At 48.7% G+C, this 20,799-nt stretch overlaps 1 protein-coding gene and 1 pseudogene across 1 annotated transcript; one reads left to right on the top strand and one right to left on the bottom strand.

Moving 5' to 3' along the window:
* Window positions 1-1,818: 1,818 nt before the first annotated feature.
* Window positions 1,819-2,745, top strand: LOC135999653 (olfactory receptor 14A16-like). The gene has a single exon (XM_065653212.1). The coding sequence runs from the start codon at window positions 1,819-1,821 to the stop codon at window positions 2,743-2,745; it is 927 nt and encodes a 308-aa protein (XP_065509284.1).
* Window positions 2,746-14,522: 11,777 nt separating this feature from the next.
* On the bottom strand, window positions 14,523-17,661 carry LOC135999652 (olfactory receptor 14J1-like; annotated as a pseudogene).
* Between the last annotated feature and the right edge of the window lie 3,138 nt (window positions 17,662-20,799).

The raw sequence follows: 20,799 nt of genomic DNA, 5'->3' as shown, positions 1-20,799 counted from the left end.
CTGCAAAGCGCAGCAGGGCTGAGGGCTCTGCCTGGGGATCTCAGGGAGACGAGCAAGGCAGAGAGAGATTAAAGGTGGTCAGGATGGGGAGGATGACTGACAGCTCACTGGAGGAGAAATCTTTGCAGCCCTTGACATGGTAAGTTGCTGGATGAAGGCAATACAGCTGTAGCTCCTGGAGGCATCCTCTAAATCTGGCAAAACGCGGCTTGTGGTATCTGAAAGAGCGGGCTCTTGTGCAGAAATTTCAAATAGGGGTGCCCAGAGCTGTGGTTCAGAGCAGGCTCCCTGCACCCCGTGGGCTGTGTATCAGCTCAAGGACTCCACTGCTGGTCAGGGTCAGCACTAAGCCTGCCCATGGAGATCCCTGTGATTGTGTGGGGAGAAGTTCTGCGTGGAAGGAACAATCTCTGACAGGTCAGTGCAGGGTCCTTCTGTTCTTGAGAGAGCGCTTCGTGGGTCAGGGCTCCTCACAGCTCCAGACCACTAAAGGACATCTGCCAGGCTACTTTTAAAAAAGCACAGCAAGGCAGGGGCTACCTGAAAAAGAAGGATCTTGTACCATCAATCACGTACTCTGAGTTGTCTGCGTGGGCAATAGGACGCAGAAATTATTTTCTCAGTTCAGGAGGAGGAACTGAAATTCCAGAAATCTTACTCCGAGAGGGGAATAAAGCTGTGAGTATCAGAACTAAATACACCCTAGCTTACAGACAGCATCAGGATGACTTTTCCAGCCTCATCAGGGCAGGGAGGAGACCTGGGGACAGAGACACAGCTGCAGGCAGGGACAGCTCCAGGCAGCAGAGCAGGGGCTGGTCAGGAGCTCTTTTGCTCCTGCTCTGCAGGTGGCTGCTGGGGGTTGTCTGCTGGGCAATGATCGGACTGTCTCTTTAGCACATCCCATCTCCAGGAGCCCTGACTCTGCTCTGCCTGTCCTGCTGGGCTCACCAGCTGCCGCCAGAAAGGCCCAGCTCTGCTGTAGGATGCCAGGAGTGCTGAGCCTTTCCTTGGGGTCCGCACACTCCTGCCAGAGTCCTTTGCTTCTCTGGGTGAGGGGTCGTGTCCTCCTCTCTCCATCAAGTCTCCACCTCTGGGCTGGGACAGAGAAGAGTTTGCAGATCTGCCCTTTCAAACAGGGCTCCCCTGCTCCAGTATGAGTCCAGTTTTGGGTTTTCTTTTAAAGAGAGACTTCTTTATGAAGTTGTTTTCTAGGCAGCACAAGTGAAAGCGCAGGGCAAATGGGTAAAAGCTGCTCTCTTAACTCTGCACTGAGCCACAGAGAGACAAGCCCTTTTGCCTGTCCTGTCTCAAGACTCTTCACATTTTCAGTCAAAAAAATGAGAATTTCTACTCCTCAACAGGTGTGACATTAGAAAACAAAATAAAAATGCCTGAAACCTCTACAAAAATCCATTCACAAGATATGATGGTGGAAAATTAAAAACACAGACAAAATCATTATTATGACATGCTAAGCCTCTGCTCTAAAGCCCATGCTCTTAAGTGTCACAAGTGCAGATATTGAAGTTTTCCATTAATGGTGCATAAAATCCGACATCGCTTGTGAATGTCAGAGCTGTCACAAACCAGCTCCCATGTCCCCACTGCAGCAGAGCAAAGCTGGCTGCTTGGCCACACACGGGCAGAGGTCCTGTCTTCACAGCACACTCAGACAGCACACACCAGAAAATTGAAATGCATTCCAGTTGGGGTTATTTCTATGAAAACTGGAGTGGCTCTGCTCAGAGGGGTATGTCCTGATTTCAAGTTGTCATTTCCTTTTTAGAAGAAAGCCCCCACGGCAAGAAACAACAAATGTCCAACAGCAGCTCCATCACCCAGTTCCTCCTCCTGCCATTCGCAGACACACGGGAGCTGCAGCTCTTGCACTTCTGGCTCTTCCTGGGCATCTACCTGGCTGCCCTCCTGGGCAACGGCCTCATCATCACCACCATAGCCTGTGACCAGCACCTCCACACCCCCATGTACTTCTTCCTCCTCAACCTCTCCCTCCTCGACCTGGGTGTCATCTCTACCACTCTCCCCAAATCCATGGCAAATTCCCTCTGGAACACCAGGGTTATTTCCTACACAGGATGTGCTGCACAGGTCTTTTTTTCCTTTTTCTGTGGTACAGCAGAATATTGTCTCCTCACAGTCATGGCCTATGATCGCTACGTTGCCATCTGCAAACCCCTGCACTATGGGACCCTCCTGGGCAGCAGAGCTTGTGTCCACATGGCAGCAGCTGCCTGGGCCACTGGGTTTCTCAATGCTCTGCTGCACACGGCCAATACATTTTCACTGCCACTGTGCGAGGGCAATGCTGTGAGTCAGTTCTTCTGTGAAATCCCCCAGATCCTCAAGCTCTCATGCTCACATGCCTACCTCAGGGAACTTGGGCTTCTCATGTTTAGTGCAGTTTTTTTTGAGGGATGTTTTGTTTTCATTGTGGTGTCCTATGTGCAGATCTTCAGGGCTGTGCTGAGGATCCCCTCTGAGCAGGGACGGCACAAAGCCTTTTCCACGTGCCTCCCTCACCTGGCCGTGGTCTCCCTGTTTGTCATCACTGGCATGTTGGCTTACCTGAAACCCCCTCCCATCTCATCCCCACGGCTGGACCTGGTGGTGGCAGTTCTGTACTTGGTGGTGCCTCCAGCAGTGAACCCCCTCATCTACAGCATGAGGAACCAGGAGCTCCAGGATTCAGTGTGGAAACTGATAACTGGATGTTTTCAATAACAAACAGCAACAAACTGTCATCCTCTGTATAGCAGTTATAGTGTAACTTATTGCAGGCTCAGCCATAGCTGTTTTGTTGTTGTTGTGGTGGTGGTGTTTTGTGATAATGTTGTCATCCCTTTCCTAATTCACTGTCTGCCTTTTTTTCTGACCAAGTGTCTATGGAAATGAGGATCCACTTTCTCTGCATTTTTAAACAAAATAAAGGGCCCTATAGTGTTTTGTTTTCTTTTGTTTTTCCCCTCAGATCTTCTTTTAGGGCCTTTTTAGAGCTGCAGGGACAGTTTCCGTCTGCATTAGTGGAGGGGAGCAGAGTCTCCGCCTGGCAGCACTAACAGAGAGCAGCAGCCCTTGGTCTTCCAGAGCTGTTCTCGTTCCACTCCCACACTCTCCTTCTCATCCCTTGTGTTGGTGCAAGGCCTGAGTGCTCTGGCAGCTTGGTCACCGTCCTGCTGTGTGTCAGTCCTGTGAGCGCAGGCAGGGACAGGCAATGGGCACTGCTGTGACAGAGCTGGACTCAGAACAGCCTTTCCAGAAAGAACGGTCACCTCCTCAGGGCAGTGCATGATGGTTTATATCTTCTTGCAAAATCTATCTCAAGCATATGGCTACAAAAGTGGCCCACAGATGAAACACCATTGTGCAGCTGCACAGTGTGTGTGTGCAGGGCTGGGCACACAGCAGTGTCCTCTCACAGCCAGGCCTCCTGCCAGAGACCTGCAGGACCAGCAGAGCAGGGGCTGGGCTGTGCCCCTGTGCACTGGACACCCCTTGGGAAGGAGCCTCAGGTCAATCACCATGGGCTGGCCCCTCACAACCACCATTTCCTGCACTGGCCTCTCACACACAGAGGTTGTTCTTCCCTCCATGGATGGACACTGAATGAGTAGTTCAGCAGTCCATGTTTGCTTTGTACAGATGAATTGTGAGCATGCACGTCATGTACTTGAGGTGACATGAAGCCGAGTGATCACAAACACCATCAACTATTCCTTAGGGTTCCATGAAGGCCTGTGGGACAGACAAGATCTTGAGGTCACTTGGTGTTGGAAGTAACATCCCATAGTTAACTGCCTGAATGCAGCACTGGGATGTGCTTCCTTCAAGCGAGCTCCTTGTGTCCATTCTTCCTGCCATGGCACAAGTCAGATGAGTGCAGAGCAGGGTGACACACCACAGGGCTCAGGTGTCTCCTGCCCTTTGGGAGTGGCAACAGGAGGTCGAGAGGGACTCTGTGACACCTGGCTCTTTGTGTAAAAGGGACAGACTCTGTCTCTGAGCATCCCTGGGTGCATAAGGAGTCCATGAGGCCAGCTCAGATGTTGACACCTGACAGAACCCGGACATTTCTGTGTTTGACTACAGGAACAAACCCCATTTGACCAGTGAGATTCATCTCAGCTGCCTTGGACAGGCTCATTGCAAGTGTTCCTATCTGCTCCTTCACCCTTGCCCATGATTCTGGATTGTGCTCTCAAAAGCACCAGGGCAACCAGAGAGGTTCCGGGGTCCTTGGAAAACACAGACATCAAAGCCATCTTCAAGAATGGCAGGAGAAGAATTGGGAGAAGTGCAGGTTGGTCGGCCTGCCTCTGTCCCTGGGAAGGGGATTGGACACCTCCTCCTGCAGCCATTTCCCAGCACTTGAAGGATAAGAAAGGGATTGCTGAAACAAAATGCGCAGGGGAAAGGAGAGTATATCGTGTACACGGAGTTATGCAAGGCCTCAGACATGGCGTCATTATAGCCAGATTGGTGCTGTCTGGGCTGAAGAACTGGATGCTGGGTGGGAACTTGGCTGAATGGTCAGGCACAAATGTCATAAAAGGTACAAATATTTGTGTGCAACCAGTTACTGGTGACATCCCTCAGTGCCCAGCATTGGGCAAACACTGTTGAATGTCTATTCTCCCCCTATATGACGTGACCACTGCACTTGCAGCTCTTTTGAGGATAATGCAAAGCTGGGCAGATGTGGCAATGTACCTGACCGAACAAGGACATTACAACAGCCTCATGGGCTATCCATCGAGCCTTGCTGATTAGGTCCTGGTCTAAGGACACAATGTAAACAGTGGAAGTTGCTTGAGCAAGCATAAAAGCAGGAACTGGCAAGAAGCAGTTAACTTCAAGAATGTAAACAGATACCATAGATGGGGACGCGTGATGTAGTAGCAAGAGCCAATCAGCAATGTAGCTATGCGCCTGAACAGCTCGTGGACAAACTGTTTATCCAATCAAATAACAGCATGTCGCGTGTACAGAAATAAGACAGGTATAAATATAACTCTGTTAGAGCAGTAAAGTGTCTTCAACTATGATCATATTGATCCGTCGTTGAGTCCGTTATTTTGCTCCTGCAATTGGCGCCCGTACAGTCACCCTCAGATCTTTTGCACCATTTGGAACAAATGAAAAGAGAAGAGTGATGGGAGGATCCCGACCAATAGATCAGCTGCTCCGGCTGAAGTGTCCATAAGAGATGGAAAGGCTAGCCTTTGAATTCTCCCAACAAGGAGAGGAGCACCCATTAAGGAGGTGAAGAACTTACCTAAAAGAAGAGGTAAACGGTCGGGGGAGGAGATGTGGCAGATGGTCTCTGAAGAGGAAGAGGTGGTACTAAAGCTCCTCCAACATATACTCTCTACGAGAGGTATAAAATATGACGAAACCTGTCTAAACCAGCTTGTATTATGGAGCAGAGATCAAGGGTTATTGATTGATGTAGGAACTGCTTTTGAGTTATGGACTTGGGAAGCTATCGGAGAGGCCCTATGGGATAGCATTAGTGATGGCTCGAAAGAAGTTAAAGGTCTTGCTACATTATGGAAGTTAATTAAGACCACACTTCAAGAAATGAAAGCCAATCGTAAAGCTGCAGCTTCTGCTTTTGCTGCACTCGCTGCATCTCCTGGTGACAATGAAAAGAAAAGCAAAGAAAAGCATGACCCTGCCCAGAGTACTTTTGGCCTCACCCTACCTGGCGTTCTCCCCTCTGCACCCCCTGTTTCTATGCCCTCAAACAACCGTGCGGAACCTAGGGAGGGGGAGAAAGTCGTTCTGACGGAAGTAGCCCCAAGCAGCTTTGTGAAGAGATGTCGCCATCTAGTGACCATTTGGAAGATTTCCCTCCTCTACCAGAACATAAAGCGCAAGAAGTTCCGTTACGAGAAGTGTCGCGTCTCTATCCACTCTTACCCCCTTCTACACTCGGATCCCCAGAAAAGCGAGGAGAACCGCCCCCGGACATGGCCCAACAGCTGCAAAAGTTGCCGAAAGGTTGACTCAGCTGGAAACTGCAGAGAGACAGGGACCAGCAGTGCCTGTATCCTTGGCCGTTTCTCGCCAATCTAACCCCTCTAACCCTTTCCCGTTACCCCATTCTACCTTAATTCCTGAATCACCCCTTAAAGAGAATAGCGACCTTCATGGCATATGGCGAGGAATTATTCACGATGCTTTAATAGAAGGGGAAATTCTACCTTCCCCTATGGCTTTTCCTGTCATAGGAGAGGGAGGGAACGCTCTGGCTCAATGGGTATCGTTTGATTGGAAAGTTGTAAAAGAGGCAAAAACTGCAATAGCTCAGTACGGTTTAAAGTCACAATATACTCAAGCTATTTTGCAGCATATATTTACAGGATATACGCTGGCTCCTTATGACGTACAAATGCTTGTGCGCACGTTGTTATCCCCTTCGCAGCAGTTGTTATTTTTTCAAAAACGGCAGGATCTGTGTGAGCAGGCTGAAGCACAAAATTTTAATTGAAATCCTAATGATCTCCTATACCAGATAACGTCTCAAATGTTAATGGGCAGTGGGCAGTTTTCAAATATTCAAGTGCAGTCACGACTTCTCACTGCAGTGTTACAACAATCACAGGAACAAGCGTATAAAGCTCTGTACACAGTACCGGAAGAGGGAAAACACTCTCCTTCATATGTCTCAGTATGCCAAGGGAACTCAGAGTCATTTCCCAATTTTGTAGATCCGTTGCACTCTGCTTTAGATGCTCATCCAGATCTGGATGCTGAAATGAAAGCTAGGATGCTTGACCAATTGGCTTTTGAGAATGCTAATCCTCAAACAAAGCGTATGCTGTTAACATTACCCAAAGGTGCTCATGTTGGGGAAATGTTAGAGACATATGAGAGGTTGGGAGAACAGAGTAAGGCTGCGATGCTCGCTAGTGCTTTTGCTGCCACAGTACGTCCATTAGTAACAGACAAAAAAGGAGGAAAGGCGAACAAAAAATGTTTTAATTGTGGAAAATGTGGGCATTTTAAATCACAGCGTCTGAGTAGTAAGGAAAAGTCGTGTTCCCGTTGTGGGAAAAGAGGACATGCGGACAGAGAATGTAGATCAAGGTTTGGTATTAATTGTCATATTTTGGGAAACTTCCAGACAAGTGCAAGACCCCAGCACGCTATGACACAAATGCAGGGTGTCTGGACAGCGTCCCCTCTGCCACAGCAGGAAGTGCCGGAGTGGACGTGGAAACAACAGTAGAAATAACATTGGTGGATTCAAAGGTGCATTGCATTCCATCCAATATGAAAGGTCCTCTCGGTCACGAGTTATGTGCGTTATTATTGGGACGATCATCAACATGAAAACAAGGGATTTTTGTCCTACCTGGTGTGATCGATGCAGATTGCACAGGTGTAATAATGATCATGGTCCAAACCATAGCACCACCAGTAAACATCTCAAAAGAAGTAAAAATAGCACAATTGATTCCGTTTAAATCATGTGTGCCCAAATCTGGGGAACGAATAAGAGGGAATACAGGTTTTGGGTCCAGTGGACCGCCAGAAATAGTACTCGCATTAAACATCCAAAAATCCAAACCTGAGGAGACTGTTAAAATTGTAGGACCAAGCGATGAAACTCTGACATTAAAAATGATTATAGACACTGGAGCTGATGTCACTGTTATACCCCTTTCAAAATGGCCTTCACGTTGGCCCATGATTCAGTCCGCAGACGGAGACTTTGGTATTGGAGGAATGCAATCATCTGATATCAGCAAGTATCACCTAGATTTCTGCTTTATTGATGGATCAAGAATTAAGACACGCCCATACATGTTAAACGTTCCAATTCCTCTGCTAGGCCGCAACATCCTGAGCCAGATGGGAGCTAAATTGGTCACTCTGAATTTTTAGGAACAGCCATTGAAGGACAGCCAGTCCTTAAACTAAAATGGAAAACTGATGCTCCCGTCTGGATTGATCAATGGCCACTTAGTACCGAAAAGCTGTCCAAAATTCAAGAGTTAGTAACAGAACAGTTAACTGCAGAACATATCGTTCCATCAGCTAGTCCTTGGAACACTCCAGTCTTTACCATTCCAAAGAAAAGTGGGAAGTGGCATCTGTTGCATGATTTACAGGCAATCAATGCAGTTATGCATGACATGGGAGCCCGACAACCGGGATTACCTTCACCGGTCATGATCCCTAAAGATTGGAACTTACTGATAATTGGCCTGAAGGATTGCTTTTTTACGATTCCATTACATCCTGAAGATCGTGAAAAATTCGCTTTTACAGTACCCTCTATCAATAAAACAGAGCCAGCAAAATGTTATCATTGGGTAGTTCTACCTCAAGGTATGAAAAATTCACCAACAATGTGTCAGCTATTTGTTGCTTGGGCTTTTGAACCTGTAAGGGAACAGTTCAAACAGTTACTGATATATCTTTACGTGGATGATATACTGATAGCTGGAAAGGACATGAATGCTGAAGAAATCTTGAAAACTCTATTACCATGCTTAGAGGCTAAGGGGCTTAAGATTGCACTTGAAAAGAGTCAAAAAGGTGCTCCATGGAATTACCTGGGTTGGGTTATCACTGTGTCTCAAGTAAAACCACAAAAAATTACCCTGAACACAGAAATCAAAACACTGAATGATGCTCAGAAGTTGATAGGAGACATCCAATGGATAAGAAATCTCTGTGGGATTACCAATGAGGACTTAGCTCCATTACTCCCACTCCTCTTAACTAGCAATAATGCAGAGGACAAACGGCAATTAACAGATCGTCAAAATCTAGTGTTGCAACACATATTAGACGAGATTACGATGTCCAAGGCACATTGCTATATTCCAGAACTATATATTCAACTCATAATAATCCAGGGAGAAAGGGATAAGAATCACCCATTTGCCATAATAGCCCAATGGAATACAAAAGAAAAGGATCCTTTAAAGATACTCAAATGGATATTCCTACCCTTCAGACAAAAGAAATATGTTGTTACCCGACTGGAACTTTATGCTCAGATAATCATGAAAGGTCATTCACGATTGCTAGAGATAGCAGGTCGAGACGCTAGCTCTATCACCCTTCCACTAGTACAATCCTACTTGGAATGGGCAGTAAGGCATTCACAGGTCATATAGGTGGCACTAGCTGAATTTGCAGGACTAATTAACAATGTATATCCGGCACACAAACTATTCTCCTTTTTATGTAATAATGTTTTTGATACCTTTCCAACCAGGTCTGAAATGCCAGTGCCTGGGTTGACGGTTTTTACGGATGCTAGCAGAAACAGCAAGAGGGCTGCTATAACCTGGTGAGAAAATGATAAATGGGTTGACAAAATTATTCCCGGTAATGTAAATGACTCCTTACAAACATTAGAGCTGAAAGCTGTAGTATGGTTATTTGCGAAATGGTCTTCTAGTCCTCTAAATATCGTATCAGATTCCTTGTATGTTGTAGGCATAGTACAACACATAGAAAGTTCAGTCGTAAAGGAAATTAGTAATCCAGTTCTATTTTCACTGTTCCAGGAGTTATTACAGTATTTCAGTCTAAGAACAGTTCTGTATTTTATGACTCACATTTGTAGCCACTCAGGATTACCGGGAGGTCTAACGGAAGGTAATGACCGTGCAGATAGGCTTGTTGCACCACTATGGACTGAGCCTCCGATAAATCACTTTGAACAGGCTAAGTCATCTCATGCTTTCTTTCACGTGAGTTCCAAAGTGCTTTCACGACAATTCGCGATTTCCATTACGGATGCTCAGGGAATTGTACAATCCTGTCCTGATTGCCAAAAGATAGGATTTGGTATAGGTCTCGGAGTCAATCCCTGAGCTTTATTACCTCTCCAATTATGGCAGATGGATGTCACTCATGTCCCAGAGTTTGGAAGACTAAAATATGTACATGTAACTATTGATAGTTATTCTTTAGCCATGTGGGCAACTCCTCTGACAGGAGAAACAGCTAAGCGTATTAAAAAGCACCTCCGAGGCTGCTTTGCAGTCTTGGGTGTACCTCATGTAATAAAAACTGACAATGGACCCGCCTACACTTCCTGTACTTTTGCGGACTTCTGTAAGTTATGGGGTATTAGGCATCACACTGGTATTCCACACTCACCAACTGGTCAGGCAATTGTAGAACGTGCACACTAGACACTTAAGAATCTCTTTATAAAACAAAAACCAGGGAAAATTGGCATATCCCCGCAAGAGAGAATATGGAAAGCACTATATGATCTTAATTTTTTGCGATTGGCAGGAAATGCTGATAACCCTCCTATGGTCATTCACAACAGCGCATTAGTTAACGAATTGTCTGTATGAAAAACTGCAGGAATCAAGGTCATGTACAAAAATCTAAATACAGGTCAATGGACCGGACCTGCTGGTGTACAAGTAACTGGCAGAGGATATATGTGTGTCATCACAGAATCTGGCCCTAAGTGGATTCCTGCTCGCTGGGTAAAGCTGTGGAAGCCTCCTGCAGAAGTGAATGGGAAGAACATCGTACGTGACAACTCAGAAGATTGCAGTAAAAACAAGAGCGAGTAGTCAAGTTTGTCCTATCTGTTATCCTTGTAGTCTGTTTTCATAGGTAGTCAACACGTTTATCTAAATCATTCGATTGTAATAGCTGTAGTGCTTGGTATTGTACTTTGTATTTTTAAGTGGTTTTCCTATATGATAAATAATGTCATCAAAAGAGTGTGGATAGTCCAAGGGAAGAAAGGGGGAATTGTGGCAATGTACTTGTCCAAACAAGGACATTACAACAGCCTCGTGGACTATCCACCGAGCCTTGCTGCTTGAGGAGACATGAAGGCGGGAGCTGGCAGAAGGCAGTTAACTGCTACCATGCAAAGCACTTAACTGCTACAATGCAAAGCAGTTACCATAGATGGGGACGCGTGATGTAGTAGCAAGAGCCAATCAGCAATGTAGCTATGCGCCAGAACAGCTCGTGGACAAACTGTTTATCCAAATAACAGCATGTCGCGTGTACAGAAATAAGATAGGTATAAATATAACTCTGTTAGAGCAGTGAAGTGTCTTCAACTGTGATCATATTGATCTGTCGTTGAGTCCGTTATTCTGCTCCCACAAGTCTCCACCTTTCAAGCTGAACTATGTGGCAGGGTTTCTCTGTGCTGTAGAAAGGAGGACCCTGAAAACTACTGACCTGTCAGCCTCTTACCTGTGCCTGGGAAGAACATGGAACAGATCCTCCTAGAAGCTGTGCTAAGGAACAAAGAATGGTGACTCAACCACTTCCCTGGGCACCCTGTTCCACTGCTTCACAACCTTTTCCATGAAGAAATGTTTCCTAATATCAATTCTGAGCCTTCTTTGGCACAAGCTGAGGCCATTTCCTCTCATCCTATCACTTGCTACTCAGAAGAAGACCAACAACCTCCATGTAGCAACCTCTTCTCAGAAAGTTGTAGTGAGCAAAAAAGTCTCCCCTCAGCCTCCTGTTCTCCAGTCTAAACACCCCTGGGTCCTTCAGCTGGTCCTCAGAAGACTTGTGCTCCAGACCCTCAACAACTTTGTCGCCCTCCTCTGCACTCACTCCAGCACCTCAGGGTCTTTCCTATCGTGAGGGACCCAATATTGAACTGAGGATTCGAGATGTGGCCTCACCAGCGCTGAGTACAAGGGGATGATCACTGCCCTGGTTCTGCCCACTACACTATTCTTGATGCACGGCAGGAGGCCATTGGCCTTTTTGGCCACCTGGGCACACACTGGCTTATAGTCAGTCATTGTTGATCAACACGCCCAGGTCTTTTTCTGCCAGGCAGCTTTCCAGCCACTCTTCCTCAAGTCTGTAGTGTTACTGGGGGTGGTTACAACCCAAGTGCAGGTCCTGGCACTTGGCCTTGTTAAACCTCAGAAAACTGGCCTCAGCCTAATGAACCAGCAGCTCCATATCCGTATGTAGAGCCTTCCTACTCTCCAGCAGTTCCACACTCCCACCCAATTTGGTGTCATCTGCAAACTTACTGAGGGTGCACTTGAACCCCTCATCCAGATCATTGATAAAGAGATTAAACAGAACTGATGCTAATACTGACTCCTGGGGAATACCACTCGTGATCGGCCACCAACTGGATTTGGCTCCATTCACCACAACTCTTCGGGCCTGGCCCAAAGTTCTTTATGCATCGCAGATACACCCATCCAGGCCATGAGCTGCAGCTTCTCCAGGAGAATGCTGTGGGATACGGTGTAAAGGGATTTACTCAAGTCTAAGTACACAACATCCACAGCCTGTGTGGCGGATTCACTCCCCCACGACAGACTTTCCCTCATCTGCTAAGCCGGTCACCTTGACATAGAAGGAGATCAGGTTGGTCTAGCAGGACCTGCCTTTCATAAAATCATGCTGATTGGGCCCGATTGCTCGTCTCACATGTGTAACCTCACAGTCCCTTTCCCAGCCATGTTCCTGCTGTTGGCCTATCCCCTGCAGAGGCACAAGTGACCTCACAGTCCCCTCCACAGCCATTGGCTTCCTACTGGATTAGGAGTTCCTGAGACACAGCTGAGCACATGGCATCGTACTCAGCCATCACCCTCCTTGTGGTCCAGTGTGTGAGCAGATAAAACTAAGCTGCTTTCATCAAATTCATCTAATAGATTTCCTATCAAGGGTTTGAGTGGAGAAACGTTCCTCAGAGGAGCTGCTGTATTTACACTGTTGCATTTTATATCTCTGCTTCTGCCTCTTTTTTTTTTTCTTCTTCTTTCTCTGTCTATTCTGTCTTGAAAGAGCTCTCCAAGGAAAAGATTCATGGAATCCTACAATAATGCAGGTTGGAAGAGACCTCTTGAACACTATCTCAAGGAAAAGATGATAGCATTTGTGCTCACTTGGGTTCATCTCACCATATGCACACAGTGGACATGGACATGATGTGTATGTTTACAACTCATCTGTACAATGAAAACATGGACTTTTGACCTAGTGTTTCATAGAATCCTAGAATGTCCGGTGTTGGAAGAGACCCACCAGGATCATTGACTCCAGTTCCTGTCCCTGCACAGCACAACCCCACAGTTCACACCATGTGTCTGAGGACGTTGTCCAGTCTCTTCTTGAACACTGTCAGGCTTGGGGCCATGACACCTCCCTGGGGAACCTGTTCCAGTTCTCCAGAACACCCTGGGTGAAGAACCTTTTCCTCATGTCGAATCGAAATCACCCCTGGCACATCCATTCCCTTGGGTTCTCTCGTTGGTCACCAGATGCAAGAGACCAGTACCTACCCGTCCTTCTCCCCTTGTGAGGAAGCTGTAGCCACCATGAGGTCTCCTTTTAGTCTTTTCTTCAGCTCTGATGCTGAGAAACCCCTTGGCTTGCTTTCTAAAGCAGAAAGGAGAAGCCATGACCTCCAGGCAATGGGAAGGGGGACCCTGTCCCTCACACACGGCTCAGGGCTCTTCCTGGGACCGTGGGATGTGGGTGTGCAAGGCCGAGGGAAGGACAGCACTGGTACAACAACTTCCAGCTTCCCCATGGGACTGCAAGGAGGCAACGAGGCCCCAGTGCCATGAGGACAACATGTCTTGTCCTAGGCCTCAGTGGCACAGACAACTGCCATGGCCAAGGGGACAGAGACCCGGGTTCTGTTGGTCCTTTCCAGCCTTGCCAGTGCCCTTTGCCATCTCCATCACAGGCTGTTCTACACAGTCCTACACCTGCCCCTCTTTCCCTGCAGGCTGCACACACCCATCTGGCTTCCCCACCTGCTCTCACCCCAGCATTTCTGTCCCTTCACTGATGTGTCTGCACCCTCACTGGCTGTTCTTTGGAACACAAAGCCATGGGCTGATCCAGCTCCCTCTGCGTGACCTCTTGCACCACAGCCCTGCCCTTCCAGTCACATTTCTTCCTCCTGATATCCAGTCCTCACCTTCCAAGTTGCACTTTCTGACTCTTCCCTGCTTCTTCCCACTTCCAAGGAGAGCACGACCATCTAAGAAACTGCCCTTCATGCAGGGAACCCAACCTGTTAGGCTTCTTGTGGTTTTTTACCTGACCAGAGAGAAGTAACTTCACCACGATCTTCTAAATCCCGTGACTGCTGTTGGCCTTTCAGCTTCTCTGACAGACACCACCATGTTCCTGCTGCTGTCCCGTCATGTTCTCAGGTGGGATGGACGTAACAACCCGTCTCCAAGGCTTCTTCCTGGATAAGACCTGTGGGTACCTTGGCAGAGATTCTTTCCCAGCCATGTCCCTGCTGCTGGCCTGTCACCTCCAGAGACAGAACTGATCTCACATTCCCCTTCACAGCCACACGCTTCTGAGTGGATTATGAGTTTCTGAGATACAACTGACCTCATAATACCAGCAGCCATCCATCCCCCTCCTTAGCCAGGACCTGACCAAGACTGAAGCATGTTCTACGCAGTCCTACACCTGCCCCTCTTTCCCTGCAGGCTGTAGACACCCATCTGGCTTCCTCACCTTGTTCAAATCCATCAAATAGATTTCCTACTAACAATGTGCATGAAAAGCACTCTTCTCTGGAACTGCTGTATTTCTGTTAACACCTTCTATATCTCCCCTTTTGCCTTTCTTTTTTTTCTACTATTCTTCTACGTATTCTCTCTCCAGAAACCTCTCCAAGGCAAAAAATCTTTCAAATCAGAGAATAACTCAGGTTTGAAGAGAGCCCTTGTCTCACTCATCTTGTCTCACCCTCCTGCTCAGGGCAGGGTCAACCAGGTGAGGTTGCTCAAGGCCTCCACCCAGGTTTGTGTCATCCTCAAAGGTGCTGAAAGTGCGCTCTGTTACATCTTAGAGGGGGGAAAATAAAGATGTTCAACAGTGTTGGCCCAAGTGCCAGTCACTGAGAGATGACACTAGCAACTGGTTGTATGGAGAACTTTGTACCACTCATGATATTTGGGCTTAATGGTTCAGCATCCCACCCAGCATCCACTTCTGGAGCCCCATCAGCACCACTCTGCCCAGAAGGACACCATGGCTGAGGCCTTGCAAGCACCCTGTACACAACATGCCTTTCTTTCCCCTGTCCATTTGGGTTCCGCAATCCCTTCCTTCGCCTTCACATTCCAGGAAATGGGTGTAGGAGGACATGTCCCATCCCTTTCCCAGGGAGGGAGGTAGGGTGACCAGGCTGTAACTCTCCCAGTTCCTATTCCTGCTCTTCTTGAAGATGGGTTTGAGGTCTGCGTTTTCTAAGGACCCCAGAACCATTCTGGTTTCTATGGCACTTTTGAGAGCACAATCCGGAATCATGGGAAGGGTGACGTAGCAGAAAGGAGCACTTGCAATGAGCCTGTCCAAGGCAGCTGAGATGAATCTCACTGGTCAAACGGGGTTTGTTCCTGTAGTCAAACACAGAAATGTCCGGGTTCTGTCAGGTGTCAACATCTGAGCTGGCCTCATGGACTCCTTATGCACCCAGGGATGCTCAGAGACAGAGTCTGTCCCTTTTACACAAAGAGCCAGGTGTCACAGAGTCCCTCTCGACCTCCTGTTGCCACTCCCAAAGGGCAGGAGACACCTGAGCCCTGTGGTGTGTCACCCTGCTCTGCACTCATCTGACTTGTCCCATGGCAGGAAGAATGGACACAAGGAGCTCGCTTGAAGGAAGCACATCCCAGTGCTGCATTCAGGCAGTTAACAATAGGATGTTACTTCCAACACCAAGTGACCTCAAGATCTTGTCTGTCCCACAGGAATAGTTGATGGTATTTGTTATACTCAGGTTCATGTCACCTCACGTACATGATGTGCATGCTCACATCTCATCTATACAAAGCAAACACAAACTGCTGACCTACTCATTCAGTGTCCATCCATGGAGGGAAGAACAGCCTCTGTGGGTGAGGGGTCAGTGCTGGAAAAGGTGGTTGTGAGGGGCCAGTGCATGATGATTGACCTGAGGCTCCTTCCGAAGGGGTGTCCAGTGCACACGGGCACAGCCCAGCCCCTGCTCTGCTGGTCTTGCAGGTCTCTGGCAGGAGGCCTGGCTGTGAGAGGACACTGCTGTGTGCCCAGCCCTGCACACACACACTGTGCAGCTGCACAATGGTGTTTCATCTGTGGGCCACTTTCTTGGGCATGTTCTTGAGAAAAGCTATGAAAGAAGACCTAAAACTTCCAGGACTGCACTCAGCAGATCACCATTCTTCATGGAACGCTGTTCTGAGGCCAGCTCTGTCACAGCAGTGCCCATTGCCTGTCCCTGCCTGCGCTCACAGGACTGACACACAGCAGGACGGTGACCAAGCTGCCAGAGCACTCAGGCCTTGCACCAACACAAGGGATGAGAAGGAGAGTGTGGGAGTGGAACGAGAACAGCTCTGGAAGGCCAAGGGCTGCTGCTCCCTGGCAGCGCTGCCAGGCTGGGACTCTGCTCCCCTCCACCACTGCAGACAGAAACTGTCCCTGCAGCTCCAAAAAGGCCTTAAAAGAAGATATCAGGGGAAAAATAAAACAAAATGAAACACTGCAGGGCCTTTTATACATTTTTTTTAAAAAGTAGAGAAAAGGGCTCCTCATTTCCATAGACACTTGGTCAGAAAAAAAGGCAGACAGTGAATTAGGAAACGAATGACAACATCATGACGAAACACAACCACAACAACAACAAGAAACACTGAGAATGTAATGAGTTACACTATAACTGCTATGCAGAGGGTGAGAGTTTGTTGCTGTTTCTTATTGTAAAAGTGCAGTTATCAATTTCCACACTGAATACTGGAGCTCCTGGTTCCTCATGCTGTAGATGAGGGGGTTCACTGCTGGAGGCACCACCGAGTACAGAACAGACACCACCAGGTCCAGGGATGAGGAGGAGATGGAGGGGGGTTTCACGTAGGCAAACATGGCAGTGCTGACAAACAGGGAGACCACGGCCAGGTGAGGGAGGCAGGTGGAAAAGGCTTTGTGCCGTCCCTGCTCAGAGGGGATCCTCAACACAGCCCTGAAGATCTGCACATAGGAGAAAAGAATGAAAATAAAACAGATAAAAGCTGAAAAGACGCCAATCACAAGAAGCCAAGCTTCCCTGAGGTAGGAGTTTGAGCAGGAAAGCTTGAGGATCTGGGGGATTTCACAGAAGAACTGGTCCACAGCATTGCCCTTGCACAGTGGCAGTGAAAATGTATTGGCCGTGTGCAGCAGAGCATAGAGAAACCCAGTGGCCCAGGCAGCTGCTGCCATGTGGACACAAGCTCTGCTGCCCAGGAGGGTCCCGTAGTGCAGGGGTTTGCAGATGGCAGCGTAGCGGTCATAGGACATGATGGTGAGAATATAAAATTCTGCTGAAGCTAAAAAGACAAACAGAAAGAGTTGTGTAGCACACCCTGCATAGTAAATTACCCTGGTATCCCACAGAGAGTTGGCCATGGATTTGGGTACAGTGGTGGAGATGCAGCCCAGGTCGAGGAGGGAGAGGTTGAGGAGGAAGAAGTACATGGGGGTGTGGAGGTGCTGGTCACAGGCTATGGTGGTGATGATGAGGCCGTTGCCCAGGAGGGCAGCCAGGTAGATGCCCAGGAAGAGCCAGAAGTGCAAGAGCTGCAGCTCCCGTGTGTCTGCGAACGGCAGGAGGAGGAACTGGGTGATGGAGCTGCTGTTGGACATTTGCTGTTTCTCAGCCTGGGGCTCTGTTCAAAGAAAGGAAACAATAACTTAACATGAGATATAGACTCCTCTGAGTAAAGCAACTCCATTTTTCACAGAAATCACCATATGAAATGCATTTCATTTCTCTGGTGTGTGCTGGCTGAGTGTGCTGTGAGGAGCAGAACCTCTGCCCATGTGCTACCAAATAACCAGCTTTGCTCTGCTGCAGTGGGAAAATGGGAGCTCCTTCATGACAGCTCCAATGTTCACAAGGAATGTCAGATGTAATCCAGCTTCTTGGAAATGTTCGATATCTGCACTCATGATTCTGTAAAGAGTGGGCTGCAGAGGAGAGACATAGCATGACTTTATAAATATTTTCTCTGTGTCCTTTATTTGTCACCACCATATCTGTTGAGGGGGAAAAATCCTCATTTTCATGAGGGAAAATGTGAAGAGTCTTGAGAGAGGACAGGCGAAAAGCCTCAGTTTTCCGTGGCTCAATGAAGAGTCAGGAGAGCAGTGGAGTCCATCAGTCTTTTACTCATCTGCCCTGTGCTTTTTCTTGTGCAACCCAAAAAATGAGTACAGACTCATACTGGAGCAGGGGAGCTCGGTCTGAAAGGGCAGATCTGCAAACTGTTCTCTGCCCCAGCCCAGAGGTGGAGATGTGATGGAGAGAGCAGGACACGACCCCTCACCCAGAGAAGCAAAGGACTCTGGCAGGAGAGTGCGGACCCCAAGGAAAGGCTCAGCACTCCTGGCATCCTACAGCAGAGCTGGGCCTTTCTGGGGGCAGCTGGTGAGCCCAGCAGGACAGGCAGAGCAGAGTCAGGGCTCCTGGAGATGGGATGTGCTAAAGGGACAGTCCGATCATTGCCCAGCAGACAACCCCCAGCAGCCACCTGCAGAGCAGGAGCAAAAGAGCTCCTGAACAGCCCCTGCTCTGCTGCCTGGAGCTGTCCCTGCCTGCAGCTGTGTCTCTGTGCCCAGGTCTCCTCCTGTCAGTGTCACAGACCCCATCCCAGCCGCTGTGTGCTCAGCTCTGCCCTGCAGACCCCTCCCAGCAGCCGGGCACTGCCCAGGGGCAGCTCTGTGTGGGCCGGCTCTGATGGGAACATCAGACCAGCCCTGATGAGGCTGGAAAAGTCATCCTGATGCTTTCTGGAAGCCAGGGTGTGTTTAGTTGTAATACTCACAGCTTTATTCACCTCTCAGAGTAAGATTTCTGGAATTTCCATTCCTCCTCCTGAACTGAGAAAATAATTTCTGTGTCCTATTGCCCACCCAGACAACTCAGAGTAGGTGATTGATGGTACAAGATTCTTCTCTTTCAGGTAGCCCCTGCCTTGCTGTGCTTTCTTAAAAGTAGCCTGGCAGATGTCTGGAGCTGTGAGGAGCCCTGACCCACACAGCGCTCTCTCAAGAACAGAAGGACCCTGCACTGACCTGACACAGATTGTTCCTTCCATGCAGAACTTCTCCACACACAACCATGGGGATCGCCATGGGCAGGCTTAGTGCTGACCCTGACCAGCAGTGGAGTCCTTGAGCTGATACGCAGCCCACGGGGTGCAGGGACCCTGCTCTGAAACACAGCTCTGGGCACGGGTATTTGAAATTTCTGAACAAGAGCCCGCTCTTTCAGATACCACAGGCTGCGTTTGTGCCAGATTTAGAGGAGGCCTCCAGGAGCTACAGCTGCATTGCCCTGCACCCAGAGACTTACCGTGTCAAGGGCTGCAAAGATTTCTCCTCCAGTGAGCTCTCAGTCATCCTCCCCCTCCTGACCACCTTTAATCTCTCTCTGCCTTGCTCGTCTCCCTGAGATCCCCAGGCAGAGCCCTCAGCCCTGCTGCGCTTTGCAGAGGAGCTGCTCCTGGGCAGAGCTGTCTCTCTGCAGCGCTGCCGCTTGCCATGAGCTCCCTCTGTCCCAGGAGCCCAGCCCAGCTCAGCAGCACAGGAGCAGCCCCAGGCACTTTAATGACCCCTCTGGTGGCTTTGGTGCTGAGTCCATGAACATCAGACCCTGAGAGGAAGTTGAAGATACCTCTCAAGAAGTCAAACTCAGATGCAAAGTCTAAATTTTCTTGCATTGTTAATGGGTCTCAATGAGGAACACAACTGAGAAACCATCCCCAGGGACAGTTAGAGCAGAAAACTGGAGTCAATGATGAAAGGTCAGGAAAAGCAAAGTAAAGGTCTCTCTGATGCTGAGTAAACTGGATGTGTTTCATTAACCAAAGGGCCAAGCCCTGACCCCCAGACCCTGGGAAATCAGATCCTGTCCCTCCCACGTTGCCCAGGGCTCTTCCTGGGACAGTGTGATGTGGGGCTGTGCAAGGCCAAGGGCAGGACTATGGTCCAACACCTCCCAGGTTCCTGGCTGGGGACAAGGAGGCCATGAGGCCCCTGTGCTGTAAGGACAAGGTGTCTCCTCACAGGCAGCAGAGGTGGACACAACAGCCATAGCTGAGGGGAGAAGGAGCTCATGTCTGATGGTGGCTTTCAGCCTTTTTACATCCCTTGACCATCTCCACAACAGCCTGTCCTATGCTGTGGCATCACCTGCACCTCTTTCCCTGCAGGCTGGAGACATCCCCCCTGCTGCCCCACCTTGCTCTTGTCTGAGCATCTTCTTTCCTTTGCTGAGATCTCTCCGTCCTCCCCAGCTGTTCCTTGAAGCACAAAGCCTTGGGCTGATGCAGACTCCCTCTGGGTGACCTGCTCCACCACAGCACTGCCCTTCCACTCACATTCCTTGCTGCTTATGTCCGGCCTGGACCTCGCCAGCTGCACTGTGTGCCATTATTTCTTTCTCGTGCTGTTTCCCACTATGAAGAAAACCTCCACCATCTCTGAAACCACCCTTCAAGCACTCTCAGGCTTCTCCCCTATTACTGTAGCCTCCCCAGCACTGCTCACTTCTCCTTGTTCAGTTTCAGAACTTTCTGATGGGCGAATCCCAGATATTCTCAAGGTCTGGACTCTCCCTTGACTGAAGGTCCATTTGCTCAGCTGTTAATGTTTGCATGCGGATGGCTTATCCTGATGAGGGTGTCTCTCCTAAGACAAGAGCATGAGGAGTTACAGGACACAGAGAGTGGAATTTTGCCTTCATGTGGGAGAGCATTTGGAATGCATGGAGACAATGTC

Source organism: Caloenas nicobarica, chromosome 29 (genome assembly GCF_036013445.1).
Source record: "Caloenas nicobarica isolate bCalNic1 chromosome 29, bCalNic1.hap1, whole genome shotgun sequence".
Classification (NCBI taxonomy): domain Eukaryota; kingdom Metazoa; phylum Chordata; class Aves; order Columbiformes; family Columbidae; genus Caloenas; species Caloenas nicobarica.
This window is presented reverse-complemented; position numbering and strand designations above follow the sequence as displayed.